This window comes from Varanus komodoensis, unplaced genomic scaffold (assembly GCF_004798865.1).
Source record: "Varanus komodoensis strain SLA01 unplaced genomic scaffold, ASM479886v1 scaffold40, whole genome shotgun sequence".
Lineage (NCBI taxonomy): Eukaryota > Metazoa > Chordata > Lepidosauria > Squamata > Varanidae > Varanus > Varanus komodoensis.
The window spans coordinates 3,481,095-3,503,631 of record NW_025335942.1 but is presented as its reverse complement, the minus strand read 5'-3'; the positions used below and the strand labels follow the sequence as shown (position 1 = coordinate 3,503,631).

The 22,537-nt window shown below is 45.3% G+C and overlaps 2 protein-coding genes across 20 annotated transcripts in view; one reads left to right on the top strand and one right to left on the bottom strand.

Annotated features, from left to right (window-relative positions):
• Nucleotides 1–10,468, bottom strand: part of MAJIN (membrane anchored junction protein) — a 40,586-nt gene extending 30,118 nt beyond the window's left edge. For 3 of the 12 annotated variants that reach the window (XM_044442988.1, XM_044443000.1, XM_044443002.1), the window contains exon 1: nt 10,335–10,468. In XM_044442988.1, the coding sequence (XP_044298923.1) occupies nt 10,335–10,449 (115 nt within the window). In that variant the 5' untranslated portion in view covers nt 10,450–10,468. Of the gene's footprint in view, nt 1–1,305; nt 2,459–2,483; nt 2,611–2,643; nt 2,835–3,211; nt 3,262–3,396; nt 3,593–4,033; nt 4,666–4,723; nt 4,862–5,568; nt 5,603–5,759; nt 5,861–10,334 lie in introns of those variants that run through there. The other 9 variants (XM_044442998.1, XM_044442994.1, XM_044442997.1 and 6 more) reach the window with 9 other exon arrangements.
• The window catches only part of SLC12A7 (solute carrier family 12 member 7), a 100,785-nt gene continuing 87,843 nt past the window's right edge, over nt 9,596–22,537 (top strand). For 4 of the 8 annotated variants that reach the window (XM_044442984.1, XM_044442977.1, XM_044442976.1 and 1 more), the window contains exon 1: nt 9,597–9,884. In XM_044442984.1, the coding sequence (XP_044298919.1) occupies nt 9,653–9,884 (232 nt within the window). In that variant the 5' untranslated portion in view covers nt 9,597–9,652. Of the gene's footprint in view, nt 9,885–15,337; nt 15,405–22,537 lie in introns of those variants that run through there. The other 4 variants (XM_044442978.1, XM_044442975.1, XM_044442974.1 and 1 more) reach the window with 4 other exon arrangements.

The window sequence follows — 22,537 nt, the reverse complement described above, 5'->3', positions numbered from 1 at the left end:
AGATATATATAACTAATTATAAATAGCAGATAGGAGCAGTTGCATTCAGCAGCTACATTCACACTCGTGGGTTGTCCCTGAACCTTCAGTTCTGTTGTGTAAACCCAGTTCTGCTGTACTAACCGATCACCATTTCTGAACTGGAAACAACCCACCATTCACAACTCAACAACAAACGAGGGGTCCTCTTCAAAGCTGCTTGTGATTAACAGAGGCAATATTAGATACTGAAGTGATGCAAAGCTCAATCCCACAGCATAAAAAACTGCACACATTGTACTCAGTACAGAGTATACCAATTCATGATCTTAGTCTATAGTGCAAAATTACCATTAAACACAGTGGGGTTTACTTTACTTCTGAGTAAATTTTCACTCATCCCTACACCCCTGATCGCCAACCTGCACAATAGCATCTGTCAGGGCTAAGGCTGATCCTGATATCTTACTCAAACAAGAAAGCAGAGAGTGGCTTTACTTCAATTAGCTTGCTAGCTTTGGGGATTTTAGAAAAACTTTTTGTAGTTCTTGGGGCTGCAAGACACCAAATGTTGCAAAGCACATTTCTTTTGACAGCATTTTTTCTGGAACAGGAATGAAGCAATGAATACAAAAGCATGGTTTGCTAAATTAAGCTAACATTAATAAGAGACAAGTTCATAAATGAGGATAAGGGATTAATATTTATGCAGTATGAATTCCTTGAATATACAAAAGACAGATACACTTGTTAAGATGACCTGCTTTGAATAGTATGATGGTCTTAAATATGTGTTAAAATATGTGTCGAATACACATTGCATGTAGCCATTAGCTCTTCCTGGACTAGCATTTCCAGAATCTCAGCCTGCTTTCAGTTTGTGCTATCAGCTCTGTCTTGTCCTCTTCTTCCTCTTTTCTCTCACTTCCTGTCTTTGTCTTCCACCTCTGCCTCCTACTTAGGCCAGATTCCCATTTGTAGACCAGTGTGTTAAAACATAGAAACAGAGCGAGACATAAGGGGTCTCCCAGGCCATCTAGTCTGACCCCCAGCTCCAGCCGGCTCCGCTCACGACATGCCCACCATGTGCATGTCCAGCCTATCCTTGAACACCCTCACCGTTGGGGCTTCAACCACATCCCTTGGAAGCCCAAAGAATTCAGTCAGCTATAGCACTATAAAAATGTTGCGGTAAGCAGTTATCCACTTCTGCATACGAAGTAATCCACATTAGCTAATATATGATGAGTCAGAAACCATGACTACACTTCGGAATTACATTCCAGCCACTAGCATGGATTCTGTGCTGCAAAGAATCTGCCTTACCACAGTACTTCCTGACCATTTTTGTTCTTGCATCGGTTCTCTCAGGATTGCAGATCTAAAGTTAAGAGGACAATCCTCACAAAGTTTTCTCTAGGAGAGATGAAAGGTTAGCCACAACCCAGTGCCATTTGCCTGGCAGTAAGAGCCATTCAACACCATTGGGTTTGCTTCTGAGTAGACACACCAAACGGCGCTGTTGTAAAGTTGTTATTATAACTCATTTCCGGGCAGAGATGATGGGTTGGGCTGAGGTTCTGCATTTGATCTAAATGTTAAATATAGATGAATTACATGGTAACCCTAACCATAATATAGGAGTGACAAAGCCAACCTAACAATGCAGCACAGTCACCACAGTAACATTTAACTACAATAAGAGGGGATTGCCATAAAATGAAACTACTAGTTAGACGTAAATTATAAGGAGGGTTTGCAAACATCCCAATTCAGCAAACAGCGGGAGACTTTTAAACATCACAATACAAGCTCAGAATGTTTCCTCAAACCAAAAAAAAAGCCAAGCATTCAGTTTAAATGAATATTAGCACAACAAAAGATGACTGTAGGCAAGAAATTGCTCTTTAAGAATAATTGAACATGTGAACAAACTCTGGATGCCTAACAGAGACCCTGAAAACCCTTAATCCTTTCAAAAAATGAAGCACAGAGTGATTGGACGGCCTAGAAATATCCCAAACAAACAAACAAACAAATAAAAATAACATGGTGGGGGATCCTGACTTCCCTTTGCCCCAAAGCTGCAAGAATTTTGCATAAATTTTGCATGTGCCCAGAACACAGCACATTAGTCCTTGCCTGCTGGCAGTGAACAAGTACACACTCTTGTGAGATGTACTGTATCTATTTAAATTGTGGTAATTCTCCTAAGTGTGCATATATACCTAGAGATAACATATGCAAAGGTTATATGCATTGTCTCTTTTTCTGAAGGCATTGAGAAGGGTATAGTCGCTTCAACCCCTTACAGGTTTGCTTTACTGCATAACAGAATGTATGTCAGCTCTTATGAAAAGAAAATGGTGAAGGACTGCAAAGGTATATTAAACCTATACACACCTGTGTACATATGTGTATTACACACACATGCATGCATTAACCAAGGTTAGTGTGGTAGAGAGAGATAAATATGGGATACAGTACTTTGAAGAAGTATTTACCCCGAGACTTTTCCATGTGTGTGTTATAACCTGGAATTGAAACAGATTTGGCATTGTCATGACTTGATGCACACGAGACACTCAACAATGCGAAGGTGCAAAAAATGGTCATTTGTGGCACAAAAGCCAACAAGCACTTGAGAGTTGCGTCAGCATTTACCTCCCTTGCAGGGACGTGCTCAGCTGTATTGCAACGCAACCATCCGGAGTACCATTAAGTCGCTGCATGGAGGCCAGCTGAGTGCAAATCCAGCGCCACAGGAATTCAGATGAATCCACCTGGTTTTGGGAGACCCCAGAGTTTGTGGGAGAATGTCTATAAGCCAAAAGCATCATGAAGATCAAGGAGCTCTGCGACAATTGTTAGCAGAATTAAAATCACAATCACAGTCCACAACAACAACAACAACAACAACAACAGTTTATTATGGTCAGTGACCAGCTAGATCTTAATAAACTATTTACAAATAACACTATAGGTTAAAGCATTCCAACTATTACAAGACAAAATAACAGTAAACAAATGATATAAAATTGTTTAAAATTACAATATTAAAATTTTAAAGCATTTATTTATTTATTTATTTATTTATTTTATTTAAAACATTTCTATGCTGCCCCATTCGCCGAAGCGGCTCACAACATTATATTGCATACAATATCTTTGAGGATCTTGCAGGCAGCTGCAAAAAAACCCAGCACAACAAGCTGTTGACTGGCATTGGTACCTGGAAGGAGGTTCCCGGCAAGCTCAGCATCAGATCTGCCAGGCCACCTTCTAGGCAGATGAGAAATAAACCTGGCATGTTAACTTGTTCAGTTGTTTCAACCTCTCCCACACCACAAGGGTAAACCCGCTCCACTGTGGGTGTCGCAATATCTCCCCCCCAAGTCCAGAGAGGGGAGTACTCACCATCTTGCTAGACAGAAGGCCCTTTGAAGAGCGGGAGACTCCAAGAATGATATCTAAGGAGCTGTGGCAACAATATATTTGGAATTTTCCAATGCCAAAAAATCTGGCGCTCTCCTGATATCCAGCTGCTGCTCAGTATCTAAGACTCTCTGTTTGATAATTGTTGTTGCCTGATCCGATCAGTCAGAGATGGGTTCTTAAAAAAAAAAAAATCCAGGACACTGAATATCCCCTGGAGCATGATGAAAACCATTATTGCAAAATGGCAGTGAAGTGTGATTCATCCACAACTTGGCTAGAAGAAGGCTCTCCATCTAATCTCACCGATCAGATAAGGAGGATATTAGTTAGAGAAGACCAAGAGGCCAAAGTGGTGAGAAGAAACCCATTGCTGAAACAAACCCACATCAAAGGCCATTTGGAGTTTGCAAAAAAGTATGTGGGCAACACAGCCAGTCATGGGAAAGGGATCCCCAGTCGGATGAGGCCAGATGTAAATTTTCCAGGCTTTCTGCGAGATGCTATGTGAGTGGCACAAACCAGCAGTGCTTATTGGCGATCCGGGGACTAGTCCCTGCTCAGCCACGAAGCTCACAAGGTGAATTCAGGCCAGACACAAACTCTCAGCCCTACCTACCTCTCAGGGTTGTCGTCGTGAGGTTCAAAGGGAGCCAGGGAAGCTGCCTTGAGTTCTTCACAAGAGGAAAACAGGCGGAATATAATTGCAATGTAATAAGAATAGCTCTGGAAGAAAACCTGTTTCAGTCCATAAGGGCCCAGGGACCAAGGCAGAGTTTCCCCTTCCAGAAGGACAATAACCCTAAACACACAATCAAAGTGACACTGGAGTGGTTTAAAAACGAGAACTGGATGTCTTAAAATAGCCCAGTCAAAGCCCAGCCCAAAATCCAATCAAGCACCTGCAGCACAACTTGAATATCACTGTTTCCCAGCGCTCCCCACCCAGCCTGAAAGAGTTGGATCAGTTTTTGTAGTGGTCCCCAAATGCAGAACGCCAGGCAGACACGTCCCCAGAAAGACTCGGAGCTGTCATGGCAGGCAACGGCACTTCAGCCAAATATTGACTCAAGGTGGTGACTTCTGACGCAACCCACAAGTGCCAGTTTGTTTTGGTTTAGTTTTGTGCCACGATACAAACATTTCACGCCTACAAAGTGTCAAGTATCTTGCATACATCAAGCAGTAACAATTAAATCTATTTCTGTTCCAGGTGGTAACACCACGAAACACGGAAAAGCCAAAGGGTGTGTATAAGACCGAGAGGTCTCTAAATGAAGTTCTTCAGCAACACAAAAGCGACACTTACCTTACCCCTTGTACGGCCAGAACTTTTCAAAAGGGGAACTCAAGAGGATTACAGAAACGGATGTGTCAATCGAATGGTTAGGACAATTATGAGTAGATGGGGAACAAACAGGTTGGGTAAGCGAGGACGTATTGCCAGCTGAAGACAGAGCACAAAACAAACACCAGAACCAGAACCAATTAACATCATACCCAGGTTTGTTGTTCAGTAAATTTCTAAAAAAAACTGGGTGGAACAGCCCCTGGCAGAATGTGACTGCTTGTTAGGCAGTTTAGTGTTAACTGGCAATGTAGCTGTTTTCTACACTGTCATTTTCCACCACGGTGTTTTTCTTTTCATGTGTTATTGATGCACTATTAAAGATTGCAGTGCGTTTTGTTAGTATAAAACACAGCCAGAAGTGACAGTATATTTTTGGCACTTAGCTTTTCTATCCATTCTGCAGAGTGAGTCAGGTTTTTCTGTGTGGTGTGAGATATGGAGGATTCTGGGTATGTTGAACTGCTGGCTGTAATCACAATGACATGGCTAAAATATCATTTTTCACCAGCACATGATGCTTTGCTAAAGTATTGCAAGAACATCCACCAGGCCTTGTACAAGTTCATGCAAATGTTGCAATCCAATGCAATTCTGGAAATGCATTCTTTAGCAGTACTTTGAATAGTATCTACTTCCTCCACACACAAAAACCTCAGTGGTTCTTTACAGTCACTGAATTGGCCTGTTTCTTAAACCATTTTTAGGTGCATTTAGCATGGGGTGCACAGAACAACCCTGATGATGTTCTAAGTTGTTCACATTGATGGGGTCCAGACAACACAACAAGCCATGTTAGTTTTTACCATTGTTGGTCTGTTGCATTGTCTGAACCCAGGATCATGGTTTCCATGGTATGCAGCCTGGCGAGGATCCTTGGTTGAATGGCAGGATCAACGAAGCTAGTTATTTTGGGGAAATGAGAAGTGGGAGGCGGCATGGCTACCAGATCAGTCCTTCATCTTCCCTCTTTCTCTCCCTCTCTTTGCTAGTGTACCTTTGGAATGCATATAAATCGTTCTTCAGAGATGAGGATTTTGGCTGGGGAAAAGAAGGGAAGGATTGATCCAGCAGGCACAACACAACAACCCTGGGGAAATCGACTGGCTCTCTCTGCAAAAAGAAAGAGGTTCGTTTTAGGTGGTCAAAGGAGAATGTTGTAGGCATTGCGCTACATCACATTCTTTTAAACATCTGTACAGTATTTTATATTCTTAACTGTTTTGATGAAACCTTAGTCTTTTCAACCATGTGTAAACCACACTGATTATTGGGTGGATGAGAAACACAGTTAATAAACAACAGGTTATTCCTAACTCATGGGCAGGGAGAGAGGCAAAGCATTGTCCAGTGAATGGAAGAAGTCCTTCATTTGGTTCCTGAGCCTTAAGACAATGCCCAGATTGTTTAAGCCTTTCCTTCATGAACCTAGCCAGGCACAGTATCTTGCCAGGATTCTAGGGGTGAGTGTACATGAAATGCAGACCAGCTTTCTTTTTGCCTCTGGATTCTGCGACGTGCTCCATACATTGATGGTGCTGATTCTATACCCATGGACTACTAATGATCCTCCACAGCAGGATAAACGAATGTGCATCCATGGACTAATATTTCCTTGCTAGCACTTGCCTTTGCATTATTCTAGTGAGATGACTTTTTTTTATCCTGACGAGATGTGAAGGATGGCTTTCCCCTGAACCCATAGCCCATTTAAATACATTATTAGATTTAAGCACTGTTCATAAAAGACACTAGATCAGCCTACTTTTCTATACAGACAGAAGCTTACCTATTACTAGATCAGGAAGTTATAATCGTTACTCAAGTTTTTCCCAAACCCTTCCTTTTGCCTCAAGGTGCTTCTTTTCATATTGATACAAAGAAAAGGATGTTGATTATTTTGGGAGCCTGTGATCTTTGCAAAACAATAACAATCCAGGCAATAACTTATCATCCTCATTCAGACAAGTTAGTCATTATGAGGGATATGATATACTCCTTGATAAATAATAGTCAGAACTGAAATGGCATACTGTACATATAATGATAGTTTTGATTACACACACACACACACACACACACACACACACACACTTATATCATACACATTTGTTTTGTCAGGAAATCTGACTACCTACGGGAATTGTTAAGTGTTGCAGCAATCTTTATTTACACAATTTTACAGAAAAAGTGGAATTTGTTAACTGATGCTTTCTTTTATCCAGGTTCTTATGTCCCAAAATAGATATTGTCCCTGTGTTGAAAGAGATTAAAAGTTTATTGGTTTTGGTGCAATTCACATCTTTAGAGCATGAATATTCACAAGGAGCAGATAAAACAATAAAAAACTGGGGACAAAATTATGCATGTGTTTTTCTTTTCTTCATTGGCATAAATCCACTTCTGAAATATTTTGCTCCCCCAAATTGAGTTTAGCAGCACTGGCTACAGGATGTTTTTATACACCACTAGAAGAATCACCACCGGGAAGCCCAAGCTGTACCTTTTCTCCTATCTGGTGCTGGGTACCTGCTGCACTGCAGTTATTGGTTCCAGACTGATTCTTCACACATCATGTTCATATTTAAGTTGGCTATTACATCACTACCGTACAGAAAATATAAATTATATTCCTGTGCATATATTAGTCAAGCCAAAAACCTGAAAGACTGTGTGGTGTAGTGGTTAAGAGCACAGGACTGGGACTCAGGAGATCTGAATTCTAGTTCCTGCTCGCCCATGGCGCTCACTGGTTGACTTGAGGCCAGTCACAGACTCTCAGCCCAGTCTACCTCACAGGGTTGTTGTTGTTGTTGTGAGGATAGGGTGGAGAGAATGATGCCTTGAAAAGCAAAAATGGCAGACTATAAATAGAGTAAATAAATATCATAATTGCACAGATGGACACAATTACTAATAAATGGGACCTGCACCCAAATGAGGCACGCATCCAGCCAGCCATCCTTTTCCCAAGATACTCCATTCCAAGACACGTTTTTTCTTCTGCAACTGACCTCAGCCTTTTGCGGGCCCTGAACATGCTCACTCCTCACCGGGCGATTTTATTATTGTTCGGACTTTTAGAATTTATTTATCCTGGCTTTGTAAGTTTGGCATTTCCAGGCCTGCCTTCAGTAGGTGTAACTTCCTGCCATTAAAATGTCCTTCTTAGCGGTTTCTTGCCAGGTCCTACCCATACCCATGCTATTAAAAGTATAATTTTATTTATTTATTTATTTATTAGAACATTTCTATGCCGCCCCTTGCCGAAGCCTCGGGGCGGCTTACAACACAATAAAATACAAAAATAACAATATAAAATTAAAATTAACCATATAAAATAAATAAAAAATATAAAATATAAAAAGAAGTATTATTACTATATACCACAAGGTAGCTTACAGAGTTCTTCACTCCAGTTTAACCTGAGCCTGAGATTGGGTGACTTTGTGGGTGAGGAGACTAGAAATTGGATCCAGGCCACAGTGGTTTTGTAATGAGGCATTATTACAGAATAAACTGGCATTTTTTTTCTTTAAAAGTACTAAGAGAAAGGAGAGAAAGAGAGCCAGTGTGATGGAGTGGTTAAGACCATGTGCTTGGAGCTCTGGGTTCTAGACTTGCTCAGCCATGGAGCTCACGGGTGACTTTGGGGCAGACACTGCTTCTCAGCCAGGCCTACCTCGCAGGGTTGTTGTTGTGAGAGCAAGCTTGAGGGGAGGAAGGGGGGAGATTTATGTACGCTGACTTGAAAGGGGAAAGGTGGGATAAAAACAAAGCAAAACAATAGCTCTATTCCAGACACACTTCTGCAGCTGCAAATGCTAAGAATAAGATCCGATCACCCAGGACTCTTCCTTTCTGCTTTAACGCTGCAGCTCTTTTTTAAGGCGCTGCATTTGACCCTGTTCTTCCAGCAGCTTGTAGCTAAGCTCCCACCACTGCAGCCGCAGCTCTTGGCTTGCTCCGTGAGGACTTCGGGTTTGTTTTGCTTTTTCCTTCCCTTCCCCCGGACTCTGGGGGCAGGTCTCCCTGTCGTCCCCAGGAGCAGCCGCACGTGGCTTCTCCGCGCGGCTCCCGCGAACCGCACTGTTTTTCATGCCCCGTTCCGCCTGTCAAGGAAAGCTGGAAACTTTGTCCACGTGGGGGCCAAGTAACTGGTGCATGCATAATGCCTATTGCGGCGGTGCCATAAATCCATAGGCAGGAGGCTATTTCCAGCGTCTCTTCTATCGGAGAAAGATAACGCGAAGTGCTGGATCACATGCGCTCCTCTCGCATGACCTTTAGCTGCGAGGAGGAGATCCGGAGAGCCACGCTGGCTCAGCCCCGGGGCCGCCCAGCCCAGCGCCCGGGGCGACCGGCGGGCCGCTCCCGCGGAGGACGGGGTGCCAGGGCTCCCCGCGCCCGTGTGCCCCAGGCAAGCGGCAGCCATGAGGACTAGCAGCCTCGAGCGCCTCCGCGGAGGGGCCTCCCCGCTCCCACTGGCTGGCGATGCGCACAGCCTCCGGTAGCCAGAAGCACGGCTGCACTCGCCCTCCGCCCCTTCCTTCCTTCCTTCGCCCCGAACTGGCGCCGCGGGGGGAAGCTGTCCGGCCGCTCTCTGCGCCCCGCACGCTTCTTGGTGCGCGCGGGAGAGGCGCTCTGCACGTGCACGGCGGCCCCGCGCTCCGGGGCGACGCCCGGGGCGCGGGTGGCCCGGTCTACCGGCCGGGCCGGGCCGTGTGCGGGTGCTCACGTGAGGCGCGGGGCGGGGCGCGGGGCGGGGAGCCGGGATAAGGGCCGCCCCACGGCTCTTCCCGCCTGGGCGGGTGGAGGGAGGCGTGCGGCGGCGGCAGCCAGGATCGTCCCACCCCGCCGCTGGCGGCGCTCCCCGCAGCAGGGCACGCCATGCCCACCAACTTCACGGTGGTGCCGGTGGAGGCGGGCGCCGATGGCACCGGGGGCCCCGAAGGGCCGCCGCAGCCCCCCGCGGGCGAGCCGGCTCCGGACGGCGGCGGGAGCCGAGGCGGCGCTGGCGCTCGGCGGCGGCCGGCGCAGCAGCAGCAGCAGGAGGCGCCCCCGGCGGAGGGCGGCGAGGGGCCGGGCGGCCAAGGTGAGCGGCGGACGGGGCCGCGCGCAGGTAGGTGCGGGGCAGCGCGCCGCGCCGGGCTCCGCCTCCCCGCTGCCCTGCAACAGGTAGGCGGGCGGCGCGCAGGTGGCCCCCGCGGGCTCGCTGGGCGAGCGCTGTCTCACCTGCGCGGGGCTTGGCTGTTGGCTCCCTCGCGCGGGTCGCGCAGGTGGCCTCTCCGGCAGCGGCGCAGCCCGGGAGGGACAAAGCCGAGGCGCGCCCACCGCGTGCTCGGCGCAGCCAGCCCCGTCTTTGAAGCGCGTCTCTTGCAGGGGAGTGAAAGGGGGCCGGCGGTCTTGTCCCCGCAGCCTGCACGAGAGCGCATCCTCCGGGCAGGGAAGCGGACTTGGCCGGGGGCACCCTCCGTGGCGCGAAGGGCAAAGCTAACTCCCGGGGAAGGAGGGAAAAAGCAACGGGAACTTTTCGGTCCCGCTGGAGAGCAGCCTGCCTGGGTAGACTTACTCTGCCGGGGGTGTGCATTGCTGGAGCGCAGGCACTTCGCGCTGTAGTAGAGGAGGGTGAGAAGTGTGCTCAGAGAAAACAAACAAACAGGAATGCTCCCGCGGGTTAAATACATCCCTGCCCGAATGCAGTGCATGGTGTGTTAAGACCGGAAGGTTCCTTGCAGCGCTCTCTCTCATGTGCAGGAAGTTTCTCACTTGCAGGAATGTTTTTAAGCGAGGCTTATCAGCTTGCAGGCTAAGGATGCGATCCTGCACAGGCTGGGACAGGAAAGATCTTGCTGAGCGGTCCAGAGGTGCCTGGCACAATTGGGCAGCATACAGATGTTTTAAATAAATAAATAGTAGGCTAGAATTCCCAGCATGCCCCAGCTCCTAGCATGGCTGGAGGATGCTGGGAGTTGAAGGGTTTTTTTTCTTCTTTTGGCTCAACTTGCATAGGATTGGACCCTACAGTCTTGCAATCCAACCCTATCCCAATTTTGCCTGAGCTATGCTAAAAAAAAGAAACACCTTTCATTTAAAAAGTGGTTTCCCCCACATGGCATGCGAGGTTCATTACGCCAGCTGGGACTTTTCCACCTTTTGCTGCATGCACGAATCCATCCTAAATGAGTGGTACTTAGTATGGATGAAGAAAATGTACTGAAGGACAAAGAAACTAACTGGCGTAGAAGCAGAAAAGGCTGAAAGAGAAATAAAGAAAAGCAGTGGAAGGAGACAGATAAGTTTGGAAAAAAACCAAAAATCCTTGGCTTGCTTCAGAATGTCAGTATCAAAGGCCAGACAAAAATACAGTAGCAAGAGTAGAACTGGATATGACATAGTTTGTACAATTGGTTTGATACAAGATACCGTATTCACAAAAATCTGGGACGGTATTCGGTGTTCTGTCTAATGGAGACAATTGTGGAAGTTAGGTCCCATCACAGTTCATCAGATTGCAAGGTTAGTTGGCCGTTATTTCAGTAGTAACTGCACGCCATTTAAAGTATATGTTAATACTTGCTTTGTCTGCCCTCTGACTCTTCCTTTGTTAGGCTAATATCCAGAATGCTTGGTTGATATTTCATCATTGGGAGTTAATGTTAGATAGCTGGAGAGAGAGCAATTGGAGCTTGGAGAAGGAAACATTCTCCAGTAGCTGGGAGAGGACAAGTGTGTGAACAACACGGCAGTTGACAGTTTGGAGAGGGAAAAAGAATTCTGTGAGTTAGCTGGAGGCACTTCATGAGATACCCAGCGTTCCCTGAAATATGCTTTTATCTGTTGCCTTTTGGAAGTGCTGCTTTGCCTTTTCCTATTTTGGCTCTGTTTGCAGAATATTTGTATATATTTGTATATTTGCAGAATATTGCAGATACCCAACGCCTCGAGTTTTTCATCCAAAGGAAGCTCAATTTTGCAGTGCTCTTCCTTTTCTTCATTCGGTAGACCAGGGTGTGTTTCTCGATATTTAGGCTTAAATCCAAGTTGTGTGAGAAGAGTTCTCCTGTGTGGTATATAATCTCCCCCATGCCTTCCAAATTGCTCCAAAACTGTGGGGAGGGGTCCATTTGTTTCTGTTGTGCTGGTAGATAGGGTTGCACATAGAGATGTAAAATTTCAAGAAATCCTGAAGCCATGGAAAATCCTCTGGCTTGCCCATGTCCTGGTGAAACCTGACTCTTTCCCTCTCTGCTCCAGAACACCCCTCCAGTGTTGGCTCTGGGGTTGCACTTATGACTTTGGAGCTGCAGGCCACGCAGAAAGAACTCTACAAGTACCAGAAAAGCGATCACAGAGAGGAAGGACAGAAGCTCTTCTTGTTCCTTCCAGAGTGCAGGACAAGAAAGAACAGACTTAAGTTAAAAGAAACCAGATTTGGACTAGACACCAGGAAGAGTTTCCTGACTGTCAGAGCAGTGCAGCCATGGAACCTCTTACCCAGGGAAGTTGAGGGCTCTCCTTTGCTGGAGGCATTCAGAAAACATCTGGAGAGTCATCTGAATGGGGTGGTGTAATTTGGCGTCCTGCAATGGCCATGAGATGGCCCTGATGGCCTTCTAGCCACTTCCACCTCTACTCTTCTGTGACTGTGAACCATGAAGGGCACAGTCCCAGCTCTGAGCATCAAATGAAAGGGACTCCAACCAATCCTGTGAGCTTCTAGCCAGTGGTCCCAGTTCTTAGCCTGGAATGTCTCTGACCATCGAGACACCCTCATCCTCTGTTTTGCTTGGAACACCCTCAGCCTGGTATGCTCCAGATAGCTTGGACTGCAGGTCCCATTAACTTCAGGCAACATGGCAGGTGGTCAAGAGAACACCAGTTTGGGGAGAGCTGCTTCAGGAATAGGATGGAGCCTTTATGTTCATGAAGCTATGCATATATAATTCACTTTGCTCATAAAACTATCATGAAATTTAAATACTTTCAAGGGTAAACTCAATAAATTATGGTTACTGTTTGCATAAACTATGCTTTGAATATGCCAAACATGATGATTATCTGGGCAAGCATAATGTATTTATGCTGTTTTTAAATGTGTGTGATTAGAGAGCACATTATTTCCTTGAAACACCTGAATCAGCCTAGAAGCTGAAAAAGGAAAAAAATGGAGAAAGAGTGGAATACGGTATCTGTTCGTATTGGTGAGAAAATTTAGGGACATTCCTAAACTTGTTCCTGCTTGTGGGATGAAGTTTAGGGAAATCTCTTCTAAAGGAAAAGCTATTGTGATTTTGGGAAACATTCAATTAAATTAGGATGAGTAAGCAACCTAAGACTTGAGGAGGAGGAGCAAGCAACCATATTTAGAAGAACCATGAAGAAGTCTTGTTCGAAGAGTGACGTTTTCAGCACGCAACTTCCTTGCATGGGCTCTCTTTGAGCCAGGTTTAAAGTTTTAGTGCTCGGGTTTAAAACAGCAAGCAACTTGCAACCCGGGTTCTTGAGAGAGCACCTTTCACCTCACCTATCTGCTTGGTCTCTGAGGTCATTGGAGGACATTTCAATAGTTCTACATGGACCCCTGGCCTGGCGGGAGTCCACCTGGAGAAGAACCTGCGGTGTGTTGGCCTCATTTCTAGGAAATTCCCTCCCACTGGAGGGAGGTCAGGGAGGCAGCAGCAGTGTGCAGATTTCAGTGCCTGCTGAAGACATCCTTGTTCTGGGAAAGCTTTCTTGTTGACAGGTTTAATGTTCTCTTGTTTCTAATGCATCATTTTTATCCTTCTGTATGTTAGCTTTTTAGTGTTTGCTGCTCTGGAAACTGTTCGGGGCATTTGTTGTTTTAATTTCTATACCATTCAGAACAGTATACAAAGAATGTCAATAAATAAAATGTTACTAAGTTTCATAAATACTTTCCACTAATGTGTATCTTAGTTTTGACCCCCATGAATGGTGGTTTTTACTGGTAGTGTCAGTCCGATGTTATGGCATAGGCATCAGACGATTCAGGTTTCTTTAGGGGGTTGGATCCGTTGTTGCAGGTATCTGATTTGTGTTGGTACAGAGTGCACTAAACTTTTGCATCTGACTTTGATCAAATAAACACTCTCCGGTTTCCTGCATCTTCACTTTTCTTTATTAAAGGGTTAGAACTGGGATAGGCAATTCTTGGGCACATCTGAAAATGTGAGCTCTGTCCTGAATCAATGACTGCCACCGGATGTATGGCAAGTCAGAAGAAACAATCTGCACCAAAAATTGAGTACGAAGTAGGATTTGAGCCAGTGCTGTAAACAACTCTTTGAAACACCCCCATTTTCAGCTTCTGATAGAAATGTATGCACAGAAGGCAAACATTTTTCCCTCCCTCTCTGCCAACCGTCTGATTCCCCCCTTATACGTTCTCCTTTTTCTCTGCCTCTCCTCCCGTCTCCCTCCCCTTTCCCTTTCTCACACACATTCACACTCACAAACTTCTTCATTTCCAAAGATGTGAGTCCCACTTGTGGTCCAGAAGCATTCATGGGGACAAAAGATGACAGCTCTTTGAAGTGACCTTTCCTGCCTATAAGAAAGTTAGCAAAGCTTATTTTTAGATTAAAAGTGGGAGTAATAGGGGTGCGACCATGTTAGAAGAGAGTATGTAAGCCAAACGTCGTGACGTTTAGATTGCATAAGGAACTGAAGTGAGTGGTTCACACAATTTAAAAAATGATCTAAGAAATGAGAAAAATACTCCGTGGTGTCAAACGCTGCTTGCTTTTATTGCTGTACCTGCTGATAACCTGTATGGCATTAAAAAGCAATATTTTATTCTTAAAGCTTTTACAGACTATGTCAACAATTATGAAAAACTGACCCTGCAGCCCAATCATTCCATGTAAACCTCCAACTCTTAGCAGAAATGGAAAAACAAATAAAACAAAGTAGAAACTTCAGTGGTGCTTTTATTTTGGGAAGCACATTACTCTGTGTGTGTTGTTTTTCTTTTATGTGTATAGATTAGGAACTAAGATACAAGGAAGAGGTACAGATCGGGATGTACCCTGGCTTGCTTAGCGTGTTGACAAATTTGGTGCGCTCCCTGCAGAGTGCTTTGTTTGTGGTTTACGAGCCAGCCTAACAGATCATGACTGGAAGTAGGATTTGCTCAGTCTTCCAGGGCATAGCCTATTGTCTGAACCTGGATGGCCATTTACTTGTGTCTCGAGGTAGTTGGCTGGTGAGCCATGCCCCAAGAGCAACTAAAACTGTGCCTCGCCTATGCCCAGAGGCAAACTTGGTGCCCAAATGCTCGGTGCTTAGCAACAGATGGCGCTGCGCCTGCTGAATCCTGCCCTCCGTCCAAGTTCTGTCCAGCAAATGCTTCCTTTCCCGCTTGCGGTCCTTCTCTGCCACTCCTCTTGGCAAACTCTTTCCCCTTTGCCTCTTATTCCGCATCTGCCTGTTATTTGCACAGTCACCTTGAAGGAGCTTGTTTTCCTGATGAAAGTACCTGCAGTTTGGATGCTGCTGCTTCCTGTCCTCCTTTATTTATGTATTTATTTATCGCCACACTTTTAATAGGTACACGACCCGTGATGCATGCCTGTGAAGGTGGAAATCCTGGTGTTTTCAGCCCATTTGCAAAGTTCAGGTGTGTAAGTACCTGGATTATTCACTCTCATCCTGTTCCCCCAATACTTCTCTTAATTCAACCTCTCGGCCCTTTGCACTTGCCATTCCTGCTGAGCAAGGCCTCCTCTGCCAACCCACTTGATTTCTAACCCACCCTGCCAATTTGGGCAGTCCCTGCAGCTTCTGGGGAAGGTGGCCCACCAGGGACACTGATCCCAAGGTGCTTCAGGCCTGCCTGCAGCAAGACCCTGAGCTTTGCTTGGTAGCAAGCAGGCCGCCAGCGCATTTGCTTCAGCACCACGGTAACATGTGCCGGGTTTGGCCTTCCTCTCGGCACCCTGGCCTCTGGATTCTGTGCCAGCTGCCCCGTCAGGCCAAATATGAGGGCAGCCCCTGTAAGGAGTGGGCCAGAGACTCACTCTTCGTTGACTTTCCAAGGGCCTTTGTTATCGGATTCTGAAGGGGAGCACAGCGGAGGAGGTGATGGGAGGGCAGGAAGATTGAAGGGAGCAAGGGTCTTGGAAGCGCCATCCAGGTTGCTGCCCACAGTTTTCCAGGCTGACCACGAGAGCAGGCATCTTTTGGAAAAGCTGGAGGGGCGCTAGGAGAGGAGGGAGAGCCGTTGCCTTGCCTGGTCTCTGCCCCTGCGATGAGGCACTGGGAGAGAGGAGCTTCCCAGTTAGAGGGCTTGTGTTGGTTTTGCTGGCTGGCTCTCTTCCAGTGCGAGCCACCTGGAGGATGGAGCCCACAGCATTAATGGAAGGGAAAGACTGGGAAGACTGAGCCCAGTTTGGCCTCAACACTCAATCTTTACATGAGCAGAGGCTTATCACTCACTTTGCTAGAGGGCGTTGTCTGGTTAGCTGTGACGTGCCAAAAATGATCTGCATTATAAAGGACTATTTAGTGTCTTGGAAGGGTCTGGCTAACAACAGCCCCATATTGAGCACCTTACAGTAGCCTAATTCCAGTTCATGGAACCTGGTTACCAGTTCCTGGACTACACTGGTCAGGCTATCCCTGTCCAGGGAAAGGCACCACTGACATACCAACCTAAGTTGTTAGCACAGGCTCCTTTCCACACAAACCTCTTGGGCATCTAAGAACAACCACAAACATCCTCACAAAGTACTTGTTCTTTCTGAGTCAGTGCAACCTTGTCCAGAACAGGTGAGCTGCTTTCCTTTTCCCAGGTCCCATCTTAATAGTACTGGTGGAAGGGAAATGAAGGATGCCGCATAAGGACCCACAGGCCACCACAACGCATCCTCTAGCTAGCTTCTCCTTCCACCAAGGAATAGGGGGTTACCTACTGGCTTCTCACATGGAGCTGTCTAACAGAGATCACAGGTGGATTCCTGGTCTCTAGAATGCTCTCACAGGTGGCTAGATAAAGCCCGAGGAAGCTAACATTTCTCAGTTTTGCTTATGGGCACAGTTCAAAGGCTGTATGTAAATGGATGTGCTTGTCTTGAGGCCAGACTAGGTGTGTCTGGAGCACTTGTTTGCTTGAATCGGCTGTGGTGTACAAAGCAGGTGTCCCCAGCTTTGTAATCTCTCACACCTGTCCTTTCTGCTCCAGTCTCTTTCTCCTAGTCACGTTTGCTTTTGATGCTGAAAGAGAAAAACCTGAACTGGACAGACGGTGGGAAGGAAGTCTGCAGCGGAGAGGTTTTAGCACTCTCTGCTTGTTCCCACTTTCTATAAAACTTGTCCTCAGTTTAAATAAGCCACAGGCTCATAAATTTGGGTCATTCATCACCTATAAAATGCTACTAGAGCTAACAGGAAATGGCCATGGCCGTTGGTTGTTTATTCAGCATTCTCACTCAGGTTTTAGTCACAGCTACCTGCCTCTTTTATCTCCCTTCCTTCCTTGTCGTCATTTCTCTGTTTTATGTTTTTCCTGTCTTTGTGTTTTTTTCTCTTCATATTTTTTGTGTTTCCTTCCTGCAACAAATCCAAGTCATGATTGTATTGATTTTTGTTCTCTTGCCCACAATCAGAATTAACCGTTAATTAGTTGATTTTGAAATGAATTCATCTTTATAATCCAAACTTTACGAAGCATGGCCTAAGGAAGAACATTTTGGGACATTTGAGTGATATATTTAACTAGTATTTGATTCATATCAGGGAATAAATGTATCGCCTGGTCGTGAATTATACTTTTATGATATTGTTTGGACCATCCTGACATCTCCGGCTCTTGCTTGATTTATAGTTGTGCATTTCCTGTTTCAGGCATGCTTTTGGTTGGTTGGTTGGTTGGTTTGGGAAAGTTTAAGCTATTCCTAGTCTGACTATGTTATGAAGATTACACAGAAATATGTGAACAAGCATGATAAGACCAACAGGTCCATATTTTTAGCCACTCTGTAAAAACTTGGGATTGCGAGCAGGAAGAACCAACAGATTGGTAACACCTGAGTTGCACAGTCAACATAGCAGTGACTTGGTTTGAAGGAACCGTAACTGCGGATTCACAGCCCTGAGTCCAGGAAATTATATTACATTGCAACGGAGCCCTGCATCATTCTATACCAGAAATAGTGCTTCCAGATTATATATTTACTTCCCAGTCACATATAATCAAGAAAATAACTATTTGGAAGTTTTAACTAGAAGAAAAGTAAAGCTGTATCTACTTTGGGGAATTATCTCATTTTGAGCCTTGGAAAGCTCCATGCACAGGGAGCTGAGCCCAGGGAATCTGATGGATTGCAACTCCCGCATGGGTTCCTCGGCTTCCAGTGACTACCTCAATTTATTGCCACTCATTTCTTCCCAGTCCTGCCATCAGCTTTGCCCCCTTTGCGTTGCCAGTCATCATGCCCTCCAGTGATGGTGAGACCAGTGAGGTGTGAGGAATCTGGCTTGCCCGTGGGCATCTCTTGGTTTTCCTTGGATTTCAGCTCCCAGGCTCCAGCCTACATTCCCTCTGCCTTGAATCTGCCTTGAGCTGAGTATTCCCATGCGGATTTTCGTTCTGCTGGATGCACAAGATTGGCTTGTGCACAGGTGTTGTCTGCACAAACAGATTTCTCTTTCCATAAACATGGCTTGTGGGCATTGCATCCTTTCCACGGAGTGTATGCTTTCTACTTTGCACAAGGAAGGGTCCACTCCTATTTGCAGTTTTTGCAAACTTGCAGGAGTATTTGCAGACTTGATTTGGACTCAAAACTCGAACAGCTCTGTCTATGGGGTGGTATAGGGATAGAATCATAGAAGGGTAGAGTTGAAAGAGGCTGGAAGGCCATCAGGTCCAACCTCCTGCTGAATACAGGACCTTAAGTTACACCATCCCTTTCAGATGACTCTCCAGATGTTTTTTGAATGTTTCCAGCAAGCAAGAGCCCACAGCTTCCCCGAGGAATAGGTTCTATGGTCGTACTGCTCTGACAGTCAGGAAATTCTTCCTGAAGTCTTGCATAAATCTGGTTTCTTTTAACTTAAGTCCATTATTCCATATCCTGAAGTCTGGACTGAACAAGAAGAGATCTTGTCCTTCCTCTTTGTGATAGCTGTTGAGGTGCTTGTAGAGGGCTATCATATCCCCCTCAGTCTTCTCATCCTGAGGCTGAACATGCCCAGTTGCTCTGCCCCCTGAATCATCCCTGTTGTTCTCCTCTGTACCCTTTCTAGCTCTTCTGCATCTTTTTGAAACTTCTTGTCCAGAACAGGACACAGCACTCCAGGTGAGGTCTGACTCGTGCTGAGCACAGGGGAACTAGTACTCCTCGTGTTTCGGAAGTGATGCTCCATTAATTTATCACTGCTGCTCTTGCTAATTGATCTCAGCTCTGGTTCCTTCCTGGCCAGCCCCAAGCATGAGAAAGTCTGGTGAATACAAGAGAGCCGGATTCTATCTGGATCTTCACACACCTGGCTGAGAGTCACCATTTCCACTTCTAGAAGGATGCTCCAGGGATTGTTCTTTTAAGAGAGACTCTGACAGCTTCTTTCAGTGCCCTCTTATGATCCCACTGCGGCTGGCAGGAGAGAACCAGGAAAACACCCTCTTCAAAAGTAAACGGAGAGAGAAGTGGAGGGTGGTGCTTCTGGGAAAGTAATGTGAATCAGCAAGCAATTGAAATACTTCAAAACAAGTAATGTATACAGTAAATGAAGTGTGAATACATATAAATCAATTAGAAAATTGCAGGACCAGCTGGAAGCCAAATCCCTTAGGGAGAAAAAGCAGTAAGTGTGTGTCTGCATTTGTGTCTGTACCTCTGGCTTAGAAAAATATGCTTCTTGAGGTTTACCAGGAACAGAAGTTGAGTTTTATGGAAGTGAAATCTGGAAGGAATAACCAGCTTTGGTTGGAACTGTTAATCAAATTGTGTTTTCAGGAGCAAATTTTGAATATAGAAGTACACTTAGTACTTCTATAAGTACTGCGTATCCAATTTACCAGTCATCTTATTGGTATGAGATAACCTTTAATGCTAATCAAGAAATTGTGCATTGAGCTTTCTGATGTTCAAAATAGTCCCAGAAAGACGCATCTTGACTTTTCTTCTGTTTTTCTGAATAGTTATTTTCTTGATTAGATGTGCTTAAGAACTAAATATATAATCTAGAAGCACTAATTCTGGTATGGGATGCTGCAGAATTCAGTTGCAACATAACAGAATTTTGCACTGCAGCATGAAACAAATTTTCAAGCTCTCCATGTATATTCTTGGCTTTCTACACTGTCACATGATAATTCTGCTTTGGAAAATCTTCTTTAAAAAAAAGAACTCTATACAGTAGGCCTTTGTGACTATGATTTGTGATAGAATAAACTCTTTGAATTCCATAATATATATATATATATATATATATATATATATATATATATATATATATATATATATAGGCTAGCTGTTGCTCTTTATTGTTTTGGGAAAGAGGACTTGCGTCTCCCCACTTTAACTCAGTAACGACCTGTTCTGATGGATGTAGAATAGGATTCTCTATGTCCAGAAACTGCCAGGCCACTGGGGGGCACAACAGTCTGTGGGGCAGAAGGAGCGATCAGTAGTCTATGACCCCAGTAATACTGGCCATTGACTGTTGGTAATGAATAACCTTCACAAAAACACGCTCTTTAAATAATACTCTTTTGGGGTTATGACTTTGATACCTTTTCCTTCATTAGAGATTAACTTGAAAAGATCCACCATGAGCCAAGATAAACTTGGGGAAAGTATCCCTGACAAAATGCAGAAAAGATGCAAAATCTATACCTGGTATATGTGGGACATTCCTGTTTTTATTTTAGTTATGGATAAAATTGTCCAGAGCAGGGTGGTCCGACACACGGCCCGTGGGCTGCATATGGCCCCCAAGGCCCTGCTCTGTGGCCCTCTTACTGCCTGGGGCCCACCACTCTCCTGCAGTCCAGATCCCAGCGATGGCATGGGCAGGAGTGCAGTGTGCTCTCGCAAGGCCTTTGCCCCATCCTGAGGTCCAGGAAGAGAGCGCCTTTGCGCCCATCAGCAGAACCAAGCAGGGCATGCTGGGAAGTGTTCATTGGCTCACGCGCAAGAGGGCTCCACGTCGAGGTCCTCATGCGGTTCTCAAGATACAAAAAGTTGGACCTCCCTGGCCCACACGATGAGGCACGGAGGTCCATCTTCTTTGCTGTATATACTAAACCAGGGTGCCCCACCCGTGTCCTGTGGGCCACACACAGCCCAGGGTGGCTATGAATGTGGCCCAGCACAAAATTGTAAACTTACTTAAAACATCATGAGATTTTTTTGCGATTTTTTTTCCTGATAACTCGGTTGGGCTGTTCTCAAGCATGAACTTTGTAGACGACAACATTGTGTTGCAGTGTCACATAAAATATATTTACATATGCTCTCTTAGGATTATTATGTGAGGACCTTTTTGCTTATCTGTGGTGGTGGATATCATGAAATTTATGCAGACTTTTTTTTTTTTTTTTTTGCTCATCAGTTTTCGTTAGTATTTGTGAATTTAATGTGTGGCCCAAGACGATTCTTCTTGTAGAGTGTCCCAGAGAAGCTGAAAGGTTGGACACCCCTGTACTAAACCTTTCCTCATTTAGTCTATTCCCTGACGCTGATTGATGCTTGAGACAAATTCCTGGTGTAAAACAATACCCTCTCCACTTTTCGTCTGCCAGCAAAGATCCTTCCAAATCAGTGGGCCTTTAAATGTGGTTGGTATCATCTTGATTGAACCAGGGAAATTAGCCTGTGACCCTAGTAAAATTAATAGCCACGATGCTCATTGATGATTAAGTAGCTTTTTAAACACCGGACATGGACATCTTTGCCATTTCCAACCAAGCACCCTTCATGTTGGTGTTCCACTTCCTCCAGAAACAGCAGCAGCCTGTCTTTCGATTCAGGTTTTATGGATGGGTGATGTGTAAGTGTGTAGGCACACAAACCTCCCGAAACCTCATAATAAAAGCTGGACTTGAAAATGCTGAAATCATGCCTAAAAGCCAGTTCCTTACTATCTCATCTTTGTTACAGTGCAATGGAAGGGAGGGAGGTTGGGAAACTGAGTCACACTGACTTGACTTCTCCTTCCTTCCATGCCCAAAAAGAGAAGCAGAGTTGGCAGAACACAGTACCTGTCCTTACCCAACTTCTTCCAGAAATATATCCACAGAAGCCAGAAGACCCAACAAAGACCCACTGCCCCGATGGCATTTGTAAAAATTGAGACAGTCTGTGCCCCGGAGGTTAGGAGAAGTATGATCGGAACTGGGATGGGAGAGAGCGTCACTTTGGTTGGAATGAAGCGTATAGTGTTCCCCACACCTTCATCTGGAATTTGCTTCTTGAACACTGTCTTTTTGAAATTAGCCTCCATGGCAGTCTCAGCAAACATGAGGTTCAACATTTTTAAACAGGAATGCCCCAAAGACAAAATCATGACAGGTTCTGGTAGTTCTTTCCATGTTAGTTTATCCTCAGTAACTCACCTTGAGTATAAATCACACACTTGCGATCTCTGAAGTCTTCATATACTGGATAAAGTTCTATTTTGCCTATGAAACCTCTGGCTAGTTAAAAAGTGGAAGGGGATGGATATTGGTATAATATTTGTTCATTTTGAATGTTCTCTGCAAAATTTGAAAAGGAGGTTGTGGAATTCTATGCTGTGGGGAAAAAT